We start from the raw sequence: 20,388 nt of genomic DNA on the forward strand, positions 1-20,388 counted from the left end.
TGACAAACCACTGTAGAATCAATCCATAAAGAGAGAACATAGTGTCTTCAGGAACCTTCATCAGTTGTTAAAATTGTTTAATGTTGATAATTGCAAGATCAAACTTGTTACATACTTTAATCGCATTTGTATTTGAACATGAAAAGCTTTGTTACTTGACTGTAATCCTGTTCCCTGATAAACATTTTGGACAAACGTCAGTTACTATAAAATGTTGCCAGTACTGTCCTGCGAGCGCAAAATCTTGCTTTCTCCCTGCCGTCACACCTCTCTCTGCGTCTGCCCTGTTCAGTGAGTGGCTGAGAGGAGCAGCAGCGAATGCATGCCGGTGAACGCACACAGCAGCTGACAGACATGAATGAGCGAGCTACACATTAGCACACAGTGTTACCACGGATTTATCACTTATCTGCTTCCTTTGTTTTATATTTAAAGAATTTAGTTTGACCCGTTATGATTTCCATTATTCTCGTGCTTATCACATACTCACTATCACAGAGTTTTAGTTTATCCAGTTTATGACATCTCTCAATTCAGATTATTTTACACATATAACATTTTTGTCATTCACTATATCAAACTCGTTCAATTGTATGACAAAAAGAAATAGGAAATGAGAACTGGACAGTTATTTATTGGACAGTCTGCTGTATTATATTATTTTAAAATACAGTATAGACCCTTTTTGCGACGACGTCACTATTACGTTACAGCGTTAGCTGGAGGCAAAACAAAGGAAAAACTGGAGGCGTCCAATACAAACCAGCACAGAGTCGGAGCTCAAAATGTCATCTTGTTGTGTTTTTGGGTGCCAGAATCGACAGAATACAGCCTCCAAATTGAAATTTTACCACATACCTGCTGCTACTGCCAGAAAAAAAAAACGATGATAGCTGTGGTTAAACGCAATAAATTGAGCGGACTGGAGTGAGTGTGTGTGCCAGGCGCTAGATAGGCAGAACTTCGGATCGTACGACACAAAATTCATCTGTTAAATCGTTGTATTTTAAGTCTTATACGTGTCCATTTAGCACATTGTTATAGCCATCTAATGATCTAAACTATGCGCATTATGCGCATACACCATGAAGTAGCCTAAACTGAGAAATTTAGATATTTAATGTGAATTCTACAAAAAAAATTAGCTATTTTAAATAAACCTGTATATAAATAACATTACTAATTTCGACAAATACATTTTAAAAATGCCCTATATCCCCTTAAAACTGCACAACTGTAGAGTAAAAGGGCTATTAAAAAAGCGGTATGTGTTTATAAAAAAACTGACATGATTTTTTATAAAATCACACGGACTACCCAGAACAGCTAACTTATTTGCAAAAAGGTAAAAATAAGCATTTGCCTATTCCGCCTATGCCGCGGACCGGCCCTGGATGCCAGGCCACTCAACCGGAGGTGATCCTGTCAGATCATCCATCCATTGAGTGAGCGTGTAGGCTACGGGTCGGTCAATCTCGTTCCATCCGTTAAGGTTAACTTTTTAAAATAACAGTCACGGTCCCGGACAGAGAGTGACCTTACATATTCAGATAAAATTACTCCAGTCATGTTTATAAACAAGCTCACCTTAAAAAAAACTTGCTGGCTAGCATTAGTGAAGTGATCAGGGGAATCGTTCTGCCTCCAGCTAAGCTTCGCCCACAAAAAAACGTCACAATGTTTACTATCTGAAAAAGGGTCTACATGAACACTGATTAGGAGAGAAAACCCATTAGGCAGGCAGAATGCAAGTACGACGTGGTGACGTCACATAAATGCTTATTGAGCATGCCGTCATCTAACGACATTTAGCGACTTTTTGGCCAGACTTTAGCTACTTTCCTTGGAAAATAGTTGGCAACACTGCTTTTTTGTTTGAAGACCAGTCCTGGGACATCCTCAGCACGGTACTGCAATGCAGCATCTCGTTCCGCTTTATCAGGGAACAGGGTTACAGTCAAGTAACCCCAAGCGTTCCCTTTCAAAAGCTACACTCAATGCTGCACAAAGTGCATATGGGAACGAGAATACCCACGTGCTTGATGGTGTCTGGAGTCTGGACCCCTTACGGTTGTGTAGGTGTGCACAAGGATGCAAGGAGCCTCAGACAGTAGCTTACGATGTCGACTCAAGGACATGAGAGCCCAGACAAGCATGAGCATCCAAGCTATAAAACCTTATGAATGTGTGTGGATAGGACCAACCTGCTGCATCACAAACACTTTGTAACGGGACACCCCTAGCAAACGCAGTAGAAGAGGCAACCCCCCTGGAGGAGTGAGCCCTTTAGCCTATTGGCAAAGCTTGACCGCGCGCCTCTTAGGCAAGAGCAATAGCATCCCTGACCCAATGTGACATAGTTTGTTTGGTGGCGGCAGAACCTCTGTTACAGCCCCCATGGCAAACAAACAGTTGCTCTAACAGTCAAAAAAGGAACCTCAGGCAGGTCGTCAGGATGACGATGCAAAATCGCTTTCACCAACCCTGTTGCAAAGTCTAAGTAGGATGACGATATCGACAGAGCCTGCATATCCCCAATTCTTTTTAGAGAAGTTATAGCCATAAGAAAAAACATCTTACGGGTCAGAAGTTTGTCAGTTTTTTCTTGCAGAAAGTCCAGAACTGAAGCAACCTGGCTGTTAACTTGATCTGCATTATGTGTCGTACACCATCTTTCAAAGACACCCCATTTATTGGCATAAACTTTCCGAGTGGAGGAAGCCCTAGCACTTAGGATGGTCTCAATAGTATCAAGGCGAAAGCCCAGTGTCCCTCAGTTGGTGCCCATTAGGGGCCAAACATGAAGGTTCCACAGGTCGGGCCTGGGATGGAATATCATGCCCTCTGCCTGAGACAGAAGGGCCCACGGCGAGCCGTTGAGGAGAGACACTATCTCCGAGAACCACACTCTGTTCGGCCAACACAGCGCTATCAATAAGAGGCAAGACCCTTGTTGGCGAACCCTGGCTAGAACTCCCAGGAGCAGAGTTACTTGAGGGAAGGCATACAGGCGCATCTTGGGCCATGTATGAGCCATCACATCCAGGCCCAGCGGGGCTGGGTGACTGAGAGAGAAGTAGAAGGGACATTGCGCTGTCTAATAAGAGGCAAAAAAGGTCCACTTCTGCTCTGGTCCAGATCTGATTGACTACTCCTGGGTGTAGTTTCCATTCCCCCATCCATAATTTGTCTGGACAGTAAATCTCCTTCCACATTCAACCGCCCCTGAACACTGCATGAAAAGTGGGATTTTCGTCAGTATGTGGCACTGTAGATTGCCGTGAAACTTCAGGTTTACGACTGTGCACGGCAATTTGCAGGCAACACCGAAAACTGCCGTAAATTGTTGTAAATTGACGTGGGCCTTGCTTGGCAGTTGTCCCCCCATGACCCCCCCCTCCCCTTAATTCTAGGGGAGGCTTTATCATGTAAATGAACATGCTGTGAGCTACACAAATGCAAATCAGAGTAGCAGCAGGGGGAGTTTTATCTAGGTTCTGAATTTTTTTGACTAAAACAAGTTTAAAGTTTAAGTTAAAATGTTAACTTAAATTTAAGTTAAATGTACTCGTTTTAGTTCACATTACTAAATTTTTAGGGCAACCAGTTTGCTCCAATTTTTTAAGTAGATTCAACTTGTCCGGGCTCACAGTGTAGATTGTATGTAGATTGTACTCTGTATGTCATTAGCAATAACCAATGTTATGTAAAAAACAAAATACAGGACAGCAGTTCATGTCTTCAACCTTTAGAGAGCACACAAATAAATCAAGTAAAGCATACAGTTTACATACCAAAATTAATTTTTCCACCCTGCACTGTGAATGATTTTTTAAATGGCTATTAATCATAAATGTGAAAAGTACAAGTTTGAGTGTTTATAGTTAAGTCAGATTGTGTTTAGCTGTAATTGTCATTTAAATTGAGCTCACACCCCATTTTATGAATTATCAATGCAGATTTTCAAGAGGTGGTTTCCTGGACAGGGTTTAAATTATGCCAAGAGTAGGCCTTAATCTAGTTAATCGTGAGTTAAAAAATTGTTGCCTGGAGCAAAGATTAAGCACAGATTACTAACACATGGACTATGAGTCCTGAACTAAAATAAACTGGATTCATTTACAGTTTTATCTAATTGCTTACACACAATTTCTGAAAATATGGCTCCATTTCTTGTAACTCTACACACAAAACACACAAAACATCAGACATCTCTTGCAAAAGCAACACTTTGTGCAAAACTATTTTAACTCTTCCAAAAATGTTGTTTTTGCATATATCTAACTACACACAAATATGCACAACTGAGGAATTTACAGTTGAACTGAAATCAACTGAACTCAACACTGAAGTCACTTGAGCTGAATATTGACATTATATTGGCTTGTTAGAGCCGGTTTACAGCAGAATTTGTTTTGAACTTGTTACTGAAGCTGCTATGAAACAATATATTTTGTTGTATGCATATTCTTTCTTTCTCAAACATAGTTTTGATTTCTAAGTGATCAATTTATGTATAAGTGTTTTCACACATGATCATTGGCTGTATGGGTCCTCAGTAAATGAATGTGGCATTTAAATGGCAAAAGTTATTCTTGTCTCTATAACTTATGGCTTCCTAAAGACACGTTTATGGGTAAATAAAATATTAATAATATAAATAAAATGAATATCAAAACATATTTTAAATATAATTAAGTAATTTTATTATAGCACTCATCAGATGTTCCTGGAAACAAAACAGAGACAGAACAGTATAAACAAACTATACAATAAACTAAACACCAAATTACAAAAACATTATTATGTGAAAGTGAATAAAGTTGTGTGTGTGTGTTTTCAGTTATAAATATGTGCTGTGTAAATTAGCCTATACTTTTAGAAATTATATATAGCCTAACTTTAAAAAACAAACAATAACCCATATAGATCAATTATAATAATTGTATAATATTAAGCATTTACTTAATATACATTGTAACATTAGGCTACTTTACTCTAGCACAGTAGTCAGTTAAGCAATTAATTAATATCTTATATTAATATACGTAGCCTAGGCTACATCTAAAGGTAAGTCTGCTTTAAAAAAAAAAAATATTACACTTCGACATGTACAGAATGTGCGCGTTAAGAAACACGTTCAAATGTGTCTTCTTAACATGTTAAAACTGTGCGTCCACTGTGTGTGTATGCCTGTTACAAGACCAGAATGTGCGTGTCTACACATACAAAAGAAACACGTAAAAAATTGCTGCGTTGACGCGGAAAACAGGGCGTGTTGAAACGGTCATAAGTCACGCGTTTCGTATAAAGAGATTTGGCCCCGGGCGCGTTCCATATTAGAGCCCTAGTCCAATGACGTGCGAGGTCGAGGTCATGGCCATGACGCGTAGAAGACGAGCTTTAAACTTTTTTTACAATTCCTATGTTTTTTGCTGCTTTCCTTTTTCGTGATCAACAATGACAGGACACCGTCTTCAACTCAATCTCTGCATGGACACGACGAACTTTTTGGACTCATTTTCAGGAGGCTGTCTTCGTCTTCACAACTCTGAGGCAAACTGCAGGCGCTATGAACCACAGCATGGGTAATGTAACATTACGATTTAAAGAATATGCTTTTATTCAGCTGTATAAGGAAATGGATGCGTTAATAGACCCGAGCTTAAAACTGCACATTTTGTTTACACAGACTATCCTCGCCTCATAACGAAGCCGTGAGCTCTTATCTGCTTGGAGCGATTTCCGTGAGTCCAGATTTAACCGCTGATCAAGACGACATTGTGTGTAACTTAAGTATAACTTCTGTTTTTCTCATTCCTTGTTTAATTTTACCGTGACTGTTTTTATTAATACCAGTCTCATGTAATTGTTTTCCAGCTGCCTGTAAGACGTATTATGAATCGACACGCCGGAGCTTCAGATACAAACAACCTGAACTTACATCGCAGGCGGAAACTGCGAAGTTTAGCTCGGAGTCGATCAAGAAGAAAAAGGGTAAGATTTATTATATTAGATCCGTTTTTTGTCAATGTGAGTATTTTTCAGGTTGCTTATTGTCTTTATGGATTGTATTACAGTTGCTGGAAGCGAGAGTGTGCTGGATGAGGTGGACATTTGGAAGTCTGCGACCATTGAACTCATATCTGATGAGGAAGACGGCATTGTTGACGGGGTGTCTGGATAGATTGTGCGGCCACCGCACTCTCGCAGCCTGGAGCTCGCCGAACTTTACGTTACATTACGAGACATTACTGCTGCACTGTACATAGTTGTGTGTTTAACAATAAAGCTCTTTCTTTGAGTAAACAGCTGTGTTTTATAAATGAAGCCCTTTCTTTGAATGAACAGCTGTATGCTTATAAATGAAGCTCTTTCTTTGAATAAACGGCACGGTCCGTATAATTTTCCCATATATTCCTTGATGGTATGAATACTTCATAGCACAATAACATTAATATAAAACAAATTATTACAACATTAATTATATATTTATTATTATTATTGGGGTTTACATTTATAATGAGCCAGGGGGACCAATAATGATTGGTTTGCAGTGATCTGCCAACCAATCACGAGGGATTTTTCTTTTTTAAATGTAGTGGCTTCAGCCAATAGTGAGTGAGTAAATTCAAGTCTGGCCGTTGACTCTCTGGTTTCGCTGCTATTCATATGCTAATTAAAGGCGTCGCACCTCCGCGCGGTCTCTCAGCGGGGGGCACTCCACCTACGTCATGGTTCGTTTACGACAATTTGTGGCACAGACGAACGCAGCGTTCGCTGCCTCTAAATTTTCAAAAACTGCCGAAAATTAGGGAGATTTCCGGGAGTATACAGGCATTTACGGGGTCGAAAATCCCACTTTTCATGCAGTGGAATGTACAATGCTCTGAGTTACAGGAGCTTGTCCTGGGCCAGTGAAAGTCTCGCTATCCTGTTTATATTGTGTGAGCACAGACCTCTCTGGTGATTTATATATGAGACTGTCACTGTACTGTCCACCCGCACTAGGACATGACAGCCCCTCAACCGGGGGAGAAAGTATTTCAGGGCCAGAAATACAGCCATCAACTCGAAGCAGTTGATGTTGCAATCGAGCTGATAACCCTCCCATTTCCCTTGGACTGAACGACCGCTGAAGACCGCACCCCAGCCCATCAGGGAAGTGTCCGTCGTTGGCAGTTTGCGATGACAAGGTACGCCTAGAGTGGGACCCAAGGCGAGAAACCAGGGTCTGAACCACATAGTTAGTGTACAAAGCCACACGGTGTGCCACTTTTATTTGCCTTGAGGATTAGCCCCAAAATCCTCTGGCTTTGAGCCACAACTGAAACGGTCTTATGTGCAACAACCCCAAAGGGAAACCCGTGGATGCTGATGCCATGATACCTAATACTCTTTGGTGCTGACGATCAGTGAGATCTTGGCCTAGCCTGACTTTTCTCAGGGTATGCTGAATGTTCTCAGTTCGAGTGGGAAACAGTTGTGCCCACCTCGTGACCAAAAACCAAACAAACCCTAGATAAGTCATTCTCTGGGCCAGGAGAAGGAACACTTTTCTTGGTGTTGAGACTCAACCCTAGAGAAAATAGATGAGCTAAAACACTGTCTCTGTGTTGAAGTGCCATATCTCGCGATTGTGCTAATATTAGCAATTGCCTATGTAAGTCAAAATGTGAATGCCCCGGAATCTTAATGGAGCCAGTACTGCATCCATGCATTTTAATAATGTGCATTTACAAGGCTAGCCGCATGGAAGAACCCGAAATTTGTAAGCTTTTGCCCCCAAGAGCGAACCTCAGGAACTTCCTGTGTTGTGCCATTATTTATATGTGAACAAATGCGTCCTTCAGATCGATCGTGCCAAACCAAACATAATGTTGAATTTCTGACACGATCATCTTTACGGTTAACATCTTGAACTTGAGTGCTTTAACTGTACAGTTTAAGCCTCAAAGATCTAAGATTGGACACAACCCCCCACCCTTCCTGGGAACCAGGAAGTAACTGCTGTAATAGCAGCTACAGATAGAGGCTCCACAACTCAGGTTGGGAATGCCAGACTGACACCTCTGCCTGGGAAAGGAGGTCCCATGGGGCTGCTGATAACAACTGGATGCACAACAATGTTCTGTCTGGATGACCTTGAAGGCCAGAAGTACTGCCATCATTTCTAGGCAGTTGATGTCCCAGCTCACAATTGGCTGAGTTGCATAGGGCTCCCCAACCCATCTTGGAGGTATCCCTCATGACTATTTTCCTTCTGGAAACAGGTTCTACCCAGTTCTACCCCCAACTGATACAGATGGGGCGATTTCCAGGGGTCCAGGGCTTTGGTACAGCCATGGGTCACCCTGATAATGAGGCTGCCCACGCTTGAGACATACATAACAGGCCCAAGGGACCTACTGAGGAAGCTGCTGCCATGAGGTCCAATAGCTTCCGAAACATTTTTAAGTTTTCCCTGACTTTGAGTAATTCCATTAGTCTCTGAATTTTCAGGGAACGTCCCGGCGAAATCCAGGGCCACATTTGGGGTGAATAGAATGCTGCCCCCAGGAATGAAATGTTGACTGGGGGACAGTGATCTTTTGATTAGGTTGATCCTGACTTTCAAAGTGGCTAAGGAGATCTGTGGGCACATAGTTCCTCTTTCGATTGGGCTAAAAATGTGCACAATCACCACTGCACCACATGCATACCACTGGTTGAGCTGACCCAGTACCAACAACAAACATAGCGCCTCCAATGCCTTGGAATGAACAGAGGGTTGGGAGGTGAACACATGGTTGTTTTGTGGGTGGTCCGGCTTTGGCAGGACTTAGCCCCCTCCTCCCTGTGCCCAAAATATCAGGACTGCTTGGGCTGCTCGAAATGGTTAGCGCTTAGCTGGGCAGTCTCCACCGGCATGTTCATGGTGTAACCCACAGTATAAAGGCAAAAGCCAAAGAAGACACCACTTATTTGAGTGGCAGCAGCAGTGATGGCGGCAAATAGATAGTGACTTTTCTTGCAGCTTGAATTGTTGTATCTAATACAAATTAAGCATCTCTAGTTGATTAGTAGAGGTAAATAAGAGGCGATCTGGCGCTGTAATGCGTTTTTGAAATCATGCAGAGTGCTCGCGACCGCTGTTTTTAGGATCGGTGGCTCGTGCACAGACAAGCACTTCAATCGATTGCTGTTGGGGAGACTATTCGTTCCATTGAAATCACAAAACGAAATGCACCCAAATGTGTCCCTCTTCTTGATATACAATCACTGATTAACATCTTTGGTTTTAATGAGAAAATAAATAAACTATACACAGCAGATCTATGTATTTATTCACAAACATAAAGAATCTCTGGACTACAAAATATTGTGTTATATAGCAGATGTAAGGATGAAACTATCATCCCATTTCTGGACACACACACTCCTATCGCAGATTTTTTTATTTATTTATTGACCTGAGGGAGGTGTTCTGGCAGACCAATCACAGCGCTTGGGGTCCGCGTAGAATTGACACATTGTTACAATTTTGGAGAGGTGCACGTCAGTATACGTCATAGGCTACGCGTGCAACACACAGTCTACGACGTAGCTACGGTGTACACTCGATGCAGAAGTATAAATTGGGCTTTAGGATGACTAGAAACAGCAGAAAAACTAGCCTGCTTCGGTAGGAAGTGGCGACTTATGGGCTACCCTGAAATCATCAGCAAATCCGTGCAGAACCGAATAGGCCCAAGGGAGTCAGGGAGGCTCCATAACCTGGAGGAGTTTGACCTGGAAAATGTTCACCATCGTATGGAGAGCTGATCCATCTTTGCAGGCCAGAGAGTAGGTTCTGTGACGGCCTCCTCCAGGGGGAAGCATTCATCGCTTCAACAATGGTACGGTCAGATGAAGCAGTCAAAGTGGCTGTGGGCAGTTACTTCCAGGGCCGACCACTCCAAACCGAGTTTATGACGCATTTTGAAGTTCAGGCCAGGCTCTTAACGTCCCCTGGTTCCTTAGGTGGTAGGGGGTGGAGTCCTGCATGGAGTCCAACCCCTTCTCTATATTTAAAGCTGCCTCTTCTTGGTAAAGCTGGTCTTCATGGGTGAAGAGCACCGGGGAATCACCTCACTGCAGGGAGAGTGAGGCTCGTGGGAAATGGACCAGTATGAGCTCACTTAGTCCCGCCTGCTCAGCCCCGCAACTCAATTGCTTCTTCCTCTCAGGCCCATGAGAGGGAGAGAACAGGTGGAGAACGAGGGGCAGAGCCGTGAGAGCGGTCCGTCTTTGACAAACAGTAAGAGTGGTCTGTTTTTGATGAACGCAGCTATGCCTGGATGTGGCCCCCGCAAGCGTCATGCTCAGAGTGCTCATTCAAGGTGCAGGGAAGCCCTGGATGTGCCACACTCATTGCGTGGCATTTTGAAACAACCACCGGTGAAAATATGCCAGAGGTGGACAGTTACTAAGTACATTTACTTGAGTACTTAACTTAAGTACACTTTTTGAGTATCTGTACTTTACTTGAGTATTATTTTTGGGGGAAACTTTGACTTTAACCAGAGGCAGACAGTACTTAAGTATTTTTACTTTCTACTCCAGTACACTTTTCAAGTATATATTTTATCAGTGTTTTTCTTTGGAAAACTTTTAATTCATTACATTCCAAAGCATCATTTATAATGTCATACTTTTTACTGCACTACATTTCATAAAGAAAAGTTGTTGTTGTCTTTTACCTTGAATGCTTAATTACATGAAAAATATAGTACTTTCTTCCTTGTACTCAAGTAAAATTTTACTTACTTTTACTTGAGTAAAAGTATACAATACTACATTTTTAATGTAATTAAGTATTAAATGATATTCAATATGAAACACAATGCAGTAAAAGTACAATATTATGTTTTTGGAAGGTTGTGAAATAAAAGTTCCCTTTCAGTCGGTCACGTTCGACGTACGTCGGAACTGACCGACGAATTGGGATCTGTTTCCAGAGACCGACCTACTTCGAGTGATTAAAACGAGCCAATGGACATTGGCATGCGGTTCACACATTCCACGCACCGCCCCGCAGCGCGGGTATAAATACGGAAGTGGAATACCGCATCATTGCTTTTTAACTTCGGAGCCGAACGGTTTGCTGTATCAAGCTGTTTCTACGAAGAGTGTTTAGACGAGTCTCAAGGAGGATCGCTCTCTTACCTGGGTGCTGGTGTGACGGCGCGAGTCAGCGAGTGGCCGCTGCAACATACACTTGTTCCTGTGTTGGTTGGCTGGGCGTTTCCATTCTTTGAGTGCTCACACGCAGGCTTGCAATCGGACTGCTGTGAGCCGCGGCCATCTCCCTGAGTGCTTCAGCACTTCTAAAAGAGCATTTCCTTCTAAAAGAGCAACACTGTTTGACCTGCGTCTTTTTCAAGATGTCACTCAAACTGTGTGTTTCTGGATGCAGTTGTTTCCTGTCCTCATTTGACGGCCACGATCTCTCTCGCATATAAACATGTGAGATTGCTTTCGTGGGTGATCCATGCTCTCTCAGGAGAGCATGGTCACGTCGGCGCGTTGTTCGTCTCACCTTTCTCGTAAGCGCTGAGCGTTCAGCGCGCCGGCTGATAGCGGGGGTTGTCACGGCAACCCAGCGCGTCACTCGGCGCTCTGATGCGCGGTCGAGACTATGAAACCTCAAACGGGGTTGAGTCCCTTCACTTATTCCCCGATCTAGTTTCTTTTCTGGGGCTCCAGAAAAGGATTACTTTGGCTAATAAGCGCTGGTGACCTGAGGATTACAGTGGGGCTTCCCCGCCGAGTACATCTCTTCGGGCCCCCACTCCTCTATCGCATCACGAGCGTGCTGAGACTTTGTTTGTGGGTGGTTCATGTTCTCTCACGAGAACATGACCACGTCGGCGCGTTGTTCACCTTGCTCTTTCATAGGGGCTGGATTGTTCAGTGCGCCGTGTGCCGTCAAGTCTGAAGGCCACGCTCATTGTCTCACATGCCTGCTGGTAGCTTACAGATGGGATTGCTGGTCCTTTTTAAAAAAATTAAAAAAAAGGAAAAAAAAAGGGATCTAGCGTTTCATTTGGCGCTCTGGCGGAGGACAGATGTCAATTGCTGCATCGGAGAGAGGGCTGTTATGCGCTGGAAATGATAATGCTGAGTTTCCCACTATAATGGTGTGTGCTCATGCTGAATCAGATTCAGAGTTGACAGCAATGCTTTCCGGGGTGGCTGCCCGGATGTGCATTGGAAAAATTTAACAGCATGGAACTATTTGGTGTCAAAATATGGAACACCAAAAGGGCCATAACCTGTATAAGTTTTTCCCTCTCTCACTGCCCTCTGTCCTGCATGCATGAGGGTAGTCCCGACCCAGGGGTTATGCAGGAACTGCGTGCGGTGATGGACCTCGCTCTCCGGAGTGACGAAAGTCACTGCACGTTCCCTGGGTCAGGCGATGTCCACACCAGTGGTCCAGGAAGCTGGGGCTAAACCTGGCAGATATGCGTGAGCCCGACGAAGTTCGGTTCCTCATCGCCTCTGTCTGTCAGGCTGGCCTCTTCGGCGACGCCAACGAGAACTTCGCCCAGCAGTTCTTGGTGGCCCAGAAGCAGACGGAGGTGGCAAAAAAAAAAAAAAACCTGCCCCGACGACCGGCTGCTGCCTACACCCAGTCGTCGGCCGCAGCACCTCCATCTGCTTGTCGCCGAGGGCGCCACCCTGCGTCCGCCTCCACCCAGGCAGCAGGTGGCCGGGCGCAAGGGAGGTGCCCAACCCGTCCAGGGTCCCGCGAGCCTGCTAGCAAGCACAAGGGCAAGCGACCCTGAAACGGGCAGCCCAGCGAGAGAGGAATTGCTCGGGGAGACGGTGTCCGCACCCCTCCCTCCCCCGGAGGAAGACCGGGGGGAGAATATTTTTTTGGTTTCGGTCCTGCCGCTGGCTCCCCGGAGTCCAGCGGTACCCACATTCTCAGAGCAGTTCTTCCCTCCCTGAGCCCAGAGAGGGACAGGTTGGCAGTGTGCGACGCCCCCGGGCCTTGCCACTCCTTTCCTCCCCTCTCACCCCTCGCCAGGGGGCAGCAGATTGGGCACGGAGGACGCCCCCGGGCCTTCTCACCCACTCTCTGCCCCACCTGGAGTATTCAGGCAACACTCCGGGCCGCCTCCGGGCCTCCCGAGTCGGGTCTGAATACTCCACCTCGCTGCCTCACCCCGGGTACGTCTGTGGTGCCGTTGATCCCGCTAGTTCGGTCTCTGGGGGCCTGGCTAGGTCTCCCCAGGCCGTCTCGCTGGCTCATCCGTACCATCAGACTCGGCTATGCGATTCAATTCGCACGCCGGCCTCCCAAGTACAGGAGCATCCTCTTCACCTCCGTGCGGAGCAGCGATGCCCATGTCTTGCGGTCCGATATCGATGTCCTGCTGGCGAAGGGCGCGGTCGAGCCGGTTCCTCCTGCCGATATGAGGTCGGGGTTCTACAGCCCCTACTTCATTGTACCCAAGAAAGGGGGTGGGTTAAGGCCAATCTTGGACCTGCGCATTCTGAATCGGGCCCTGCACAAGCTTCCGTTCAAAATGTTAACGCAGAAACGCATTTTCCAATGCATCCGTCCCCAAGATTGGTTCGCAGCGATCGACCTGAAGGACGCGTACTTTCATGTCTCTATCCTTCCTCGACACAGACCGTTCCTGTGCTTTGCGTTCGAGGGGAGGGCATATCAGTACAAAGTCTTGCCCTTCGGGCTGTCCCTGTCGCCTCGCGTCTTCACGAAGGTCGTCGAGGCAGCCATTGTTCCGTTCAGAGAACGCGGCGTTCGCTTACTCAACTATCTCGTCTCGGGAGCAGTTGTGCGAACACAGGGACATGGTGCTCAGTCACCTCAGCCTGTTGGGACTTCGGGTCAACCGGGAGAAGAGCAAACTCTGCCCCGCGCAGAGGATCTCTTATCTCGGTATGGAGCTGGATTCGGTCAGCCGGACAGCGCGCCTCACTCCAGAGCGCGTCCGGTCAGTGTTGAACTGCTTGAATACGTTCAAAGGCAGGACAGCGGTCCCACTGAAATTATTTCAGAGGCTCCTGGGGCATATGGCATCTGCAGCCACGGTAACGCCGCTCGGATTGCTTCATATGAGACCGCTTCAACGCTGGTTGCACGACCGAGTCCCGAGATGGGCGTGGCAGAGCGGTCAGTACCGGGTCCTAGTTACTCCTTACTGTCGCCAAACCTTCAGTCCGTGGTCAGACCCCTCGTTTCTCCGGGCCGGAGTGTCCCTAGAACAGGTGTCGAGGCATGCTGTGGTCTTCATGGATGCCTCATCCACGGGCTGGGGGGCCACGTACAACGGGCACGCAGCTTCGGGTCTGTGGACGGGGCCCCAACTGCGTTGGCATATCAATTGCCTAGAGTTACTGGCGGTACGTCTTGCCCTGGCCCGGTTCAAGAAACCGCTTCGGGGCAAGCACGTACTGGTCCGTTCGGACAGCACTGCGGCCGTTGCGTACATCAACCGTCAGGGTGGTCTACGCTCCCGTTGCATGCTCCGGCTCGCCCGCCATCTCCTCCTGTGGAGTCAGAAGTTTGTGAGGTCACTTCGTGCCATTCACATCCCAGGTGCGCTGAACCAGACAGCCGACGAGCTCTCTCGCCAGTCGACACCTCCGGGCGAATGGCGACTCCACCCCCGGAGCGTCCAGCTGATATGGGACCACTTCGGAGTTGCACAGGTAGACCTGTTCGCTTCTCCGGACTCGACCCATTGCCAGTGGTACTACTCCCTGACCGGAGGTACCTTAGGCATAGATGCACTGGCGCACAGCTGGCCCCAGGAACCTACGCAAGTATGCGTTCCCCCCAGTGAGCCTTCTCGCACAGACACTGTGCAAGGTCAGGGAGGACGAGGAGCAGGTCTTATTAGTTGCGCCCTACTGGCCCAACCGGACCTAGTTCCCAGAACTCACACTCCTCGCGACAGCCCCTCCCTGGCCGATCCCCCTGAGGAAGGACCTGCTTTCTCAGGGGCGGGGCACTCTATGGCACCCGTATCCAGACCTCTGGAATCTCCATGTCTGGTCCCTGGACGGGACGCGGAGGTTCTAGGTGGCCTACCACAAGCAGTGGTAGACACCATCGCTTCAGCTAGAGCCCCCTCTACGAGGCGCCTCTACTCTCTGAAGTGGAACCTGTTCGTCGAGTGGTGCTCTTCCCGCCGGGAAGACCCCCGAAAGTGTTCGATTAATGTTGTGCTTCCTTCCTGCAGGATGGGTTGGATCGAAGGCTGTCTCCCTCCACCCTCAAAGTGTACGTCGCAGCAATAGCGGCGTATCACGATGCAGTAGACGGTAAATCCTTAGGTAAGCACGACTTAATCATCAGGTTCCTCAGAGGTGCGAGGAGACTAAATCCTCCTCGTTCTACCTCGTTACCCTCTTGGGACTTAGCCCTGGTGCTCAGAGCACTTCAGGGTCCTCCATTTGAACCTTTGCAGTCTGTTGAGCTAAAAATCCTGTCCATGAAGACAGTTCTCCTGATTGCATTGGCTTCGATCAAGAGGGTAGGGGACCTGCATGCACTCTCGGTCGACGAATCGTGCCTAGAATTCGGGCCAGCCAACTCTCACGTTGTCCTGAGACCCAGGCCTGGATACGTGCCCAAGGTTCCTACCACTCCCTTTCGGGACCAGGTGGTGAACCTGCAAGTGCTGCCTTCGGAGGAGGCAGACCCAGCCCTAGCTTTGTTATGTCCCGTCCGCGCTCTTCGCGCTTACGTTGACCGGACTCAGAGCTTCAGATCCTCACAGCAGCTCTTCATCTGTTACGGAGGCCAGCAGAAGGGAAAGGCTGTCTCCAAGCAGAGGTTGGCCCACTGGATAGTGGATGCCATTGTCTTGGCTTACCGGTCCCAAGACGTACCTTGCCCGTTCGGGTTGCGAGCACACTCAACAAGGAGTGTTGCTTCTTCCTGGGCGTTGGCTCAAGGCGCCTCGCTGACAGATATATGTAGAGCTGCGGGCTGGGCGACACCTAACACGTTCGCTAGACTTTATAACCTCTGTGTAGAGCCGGTATCTTCCCGCATTCTCGCCCCCAGTGGCCAGCAGCGCTGAGTGCCCGTTCTAAGTGTCGGCTTGCATACGCCACTCCCGCCCTCTGGGCCGGATACGTGCGTCTATTTGCTCCAGTCGTGTTCCCCGAAAATCGGCTAACCCTGTGAGTTCCTCCGTCACCCCTCCGGTGTCAGACGTGGCGGCCGTCTGATGCCAGGCCTGCACCCGTATGCTTGTGGAACGTGTGTGTAGGCTGGGTTCCATATGTTGCGGTCCCCTCTAGGCTACCCCATATGTGTATTTTCCACGGTACCAGCTACCCTACTCGGCTAGCCCCGTGTCTTTCCCTCGACAGAGCTTCCTCTGTCATCTCTGGCTGTGTTCTTCCCCCCCTGGAACCAGGTTGGGTCCACCCCAGAGACTGCCATTTGTTGCACTACCCTGTTAGGTTAGTCCTTATGTGTATTCCACCTCTCCTTCCATTGAAGGATGTGGTCCGCAGCGTACCATCTCCCGAGACGGGCACGCTTTCCCAGCGTTATCCAATAGTCACGCTGAGTGGGTCTTGCAGGAACAGCAGTGACTGTCCTTCCCTGCCCGGAGCCCTGACTCCCACTCTAACATAGGAGTGGTCCAGCGAGCTCAGGCAGGACGCTGGAAGGGCCAGCCTCCTGGCGTGTTGGTAGGGATCCCAATTCGTCGGTCAGTTCCGACGTACGTCGAACGTGACCGACTGAAAGGGAACGTCTCGGTTACGTATGTAACCCTCGTTCCCTGAAGGAGGGAACGGAGACGTACGTCCCGTCGCCAGGTGCTCTGCTTCAGCTGAAGGCCGAGTCACTTATCTCGGCTCCTCAGTTGAAAAGCAATGATGCGGTATTCCACTTCCGTATTTATACCCGCGCTGCGGGGCGGTGCGTGGAATGTGTGAACCGCATGCCAATGTCCATTGGCTCGTTTTAATCACTCGAAGTAGGTCGGTCTCTGGAAACAGATCCCAATTCGTCGGTCAGTTCCGACGTACGTCTCCGTTCCCTCCTTCAGGGAACGAGGGTTACATACGTAACCGAGACGTTTTCCAAAGAAGAACACTGATAAAGTACATATACTTGAAAAATTAAATACTTGGAAAGTAAAAATACTTAAGTACTGTCCGCCTCTTACTTTAACTTTGACTTTTACATTTGAAAGACAAATATCGTACTTTTTACTCCACTAAATTTCTATCACGGTCCTCAAAGTCGAAAGTCGTTTCTGTAGCAGCTTTGAAAGTCAGTGGATAAATCTTTTCTTCTTTAAAAGGTTTTTCTTTTTTTTTTTTTCTTTTTTTGCAGATAGCCTATCATTAATCACTCTTGTAGTTTCACAGAATTTTTTTAACACTGATCAGTTTATAGCAAGATGGAAGCAGACGGTTCCTCGGTACAGTGTGTGCACCCATGGCCATACTTAGAAAGTGTGTTTCAGTTTTCTCAAACGATTAAAGATTAGTTTAATTGGCATACACTTGACGCATGTCTCATAAAATGCTCAAAAATGTAAATGTCTGGGAGAAAGAGAAGAATAAACAGTTGGGAGAATATCGGATGTGTATCAGAGTATAGGGTCCATGCATTCAACCTTAAAGTGACAGCAGCTTTGTAAAGAGCTTTGTAACTTTTATACAAGTATTGAAATGAGTTTAAGGTAGTCGTATGCTAGCATGTCGGATGGAGCATCACTGACTGGCTTAAACCACTATGATGGCATAGAGTGCATTTATACAACAATGCAACAATAATAAAATAATGCATTGACATAAAAAATGACATTTACTTTTGATACTTATGTACTTTTAAAAACAAATACTTCTGTACTTTTACTTAAGTAAGAAATATGAAAGAAATATGCTCTGTTAGAATATGGGAGAAGGGCCATTTTCAGCTGCCAAGTTATCAATGCTGTTCTGAGCTGCAGAGCTATGCTGAACTACATTCATGGTGCAACATCTTGCATCAAACGTCGCTGCTCTTTTAGAAAGAAAACTGTTCTTTTGTGCTTTTGCCGGAAAGTCGAGGGAGAGAAGCTTTGAGGCGTTGTTAATCCGCTGCGATTGGCTTGCTTCAACGACGAGTAGAGAGGCTCTTTGTCTTCTTTGGAGTCAGCCATTTGTCTTTGCAAATGCACAGACGTGAACCAGTCATGCTTCATTATTTGGAGAAAATGGAGTTTCCCCATAGCGTCAGAAAAGACTGATTCTGAGTGAACCGTATCGAAACGGAAGTTTTTGTATAATCTCAGTATTTTGCATTGTTTTTTTTACACATTTCTTTGCTTTTTTCTATAGGAACTAAAGGACAGATGGAAAAATACAGATTTAAGGCACTTCTTTCACTATCATTTATTGTCACTGTTATTGGCATGCTGGTTTTGGTATACATGGACAGTCCTACACATTACATGCACACTCCTCCAACAATAAGAGCTCCTCCAACCAATAATACATTCAAAACCCAGGAGGATTCAAATTCAATAACGGCCATCATAGGCACAAAGCATTTCATGGTGTCTGCGTTTATTGACCACAGACAGGATGGGGTAATTCGAGTCATCAGCATAATAAAGAGAAACAGTCTTCAGCCACTTTACTGTGTTTACTGCAACACTGTACATGACTGCAGAACTGTTCAGGCAGATGTCCAGATACACACAGACCATTTTAGCTTCCCGTATGGTGCCTCAGATGTGATTTGTAAAGGTAAACACATGCAAAATGCAACTCGTGTCCTCATAACAACTGACAACAAAGATTCAATTGACCCCAAGATGGAGTATCTGCCAATACAAAATAAGGTGGTAAGAGAGACTTTCAAGTTTAACTTCACTATCTGCATCTCCAACCTTTTTGGCGACTACAACAATGTACTGCAGTTCGCTCAAACTATGGAGATGTACAAACTTCTGGGTGTACACCACGTTGTCATCTATAAAACCAAATGTGGACCAGACCTGGAAAAGCTCTTAAAACATTATGAAACAGAGGGGATACTGGAGATTGTTTCATGGCCTATCGACAAGTTTCTGAACTCTTCCCTGGGCTGGAACATCAAGAAGCACAAGGGCGATGTCCATTATTTTGGTCAGTTAGTAACACTCAACGAGTGCATTTACAGGCACATGTATCAATCTCGGTACGTTCTGCTGAATGATATTGATGAGATCATCATGCCGTACAAACACACTGATTTACCATCTCTTATGGAGGATCTCCAGTCTGCTCATCCCAGTGTTGGGGTGTTCCTCATCGAGAACCACATATTCCCCAAAACACAGTTTGAGGACAGTGGAAAGTTCAAACGAGCAGAATGGAATGATATTCCTGGTGTCAATATCATGGAGCACGTTTACAGAGAACCTGATCGAAAGAACTTTTACAATCCCAAAAAGATGATTGTCAACCCAAGGAAAGTGCAGCAGACATCAATACATTCCTCTTTGAAATATTATGGAGATATTTACCATGTACCGTTTAATGTATGTAGAATTGTTCATGTGAGAGTCCCACTGCAGGGGCATCTTACCAAAGACCAACTGTTTGTAGACAAAAGAGTCTGGGACTTTGAGAAAGAACTGATTGCGAACGTTGACCAGACATTGAAACGTTCTGGTTTCCTGGACGTTTTCAGTTGAAATGTTTGTATTAATGTTAATAAAGCCTAAACTGTGTTTTATATTTTCAAATAATTATAGGCCTATTGTAATATTAATATAAACCCAGTAACATGACATTCAAATAATGTTTCTCTTTCATGTCAACTAGGCACTCTCATCAGCAAGTTAGTCAAATGAATGTTTATAGAAACGTGCATAATTAATAACACGATTTGTTTCCACCAGCCCAACCCAAGAGCGTGTATAACAGTGTGTTTGTGACAAATAAATTACTATTCTGCGAAATAAAAATAAATGAACCAGTGACTGAGATACTAAAGATTATTGCATTTGCAATATGGGTATGTCAAGATAATGCTTCAAGTATAAATCATTGTTATTTGTGGAAATTAAAATATGTTAAAAGGATTTGTCAAAAGAAAATATTTGTATACTCCCGATATCAAATCGCGATTTAAAAAAAAAAATTCCAATGAAAATGTATCTAAATGGAGGTAGTGCAGTGTTTCTGTATGGTTTAAGGCTTTTGTTCATAAAAAGTTAATCTTCATAAAGTTTAAAGACTTCATAAAGACTTTTTCCTCATTTTTGAAATGCCATGTGTGATCAAGGCCATGGTAGATGCATAAATAGAAACCAGTGCAACAATGGATAAATAACCTATTGATGTCATATAGGCAAATCAAATTATTATGTGGGCACATTAGCT

At 45.7% G+C, this 20,388-nt stretch overlaps 1 protein-coding gene across 1 annotated transcript in view; it reads left to right on the forward strand.

Annotated features, from left to right (window-relative positions):
* Window positions 1-20,080, forward strand: part of LOC307132771 (uncharacterized protein) — a 22,867-nt gene extending 2,787 nt beyond the window's left edge. Inside the window, exon 3 of the mRNA XM_079827319.1 lies at window positions 18,355-20,080. Coding sequence (XP_079683445.1) covers window positions 18,369-19,697 — 1,329 coding nt within the window. The 5' untranslated portion in view covers window positions 18,355-18,368 and the 3' untranslated portion in view covers window positions 19,698-20,080. The remainder of the gene's footprint in view (window positions 1-18,354) is intronic.
* The last annotated feature ends 308 nt before the right edge of the window (window positions 20,081-20,388 follow it).

This window comes from Gobio gobio (assembly GCF_949357685.1).
Source record: "Gobio gobio genome assembly, chromosome: 10".
In the NCBI taxonomy this organism is placed as follows: domain Eukaryota; kingdom Metazoa; phylum Chordata; class Actinopteri; order Cypriniformes; family Gobionidae; genus Gobio; species Gobio gobio.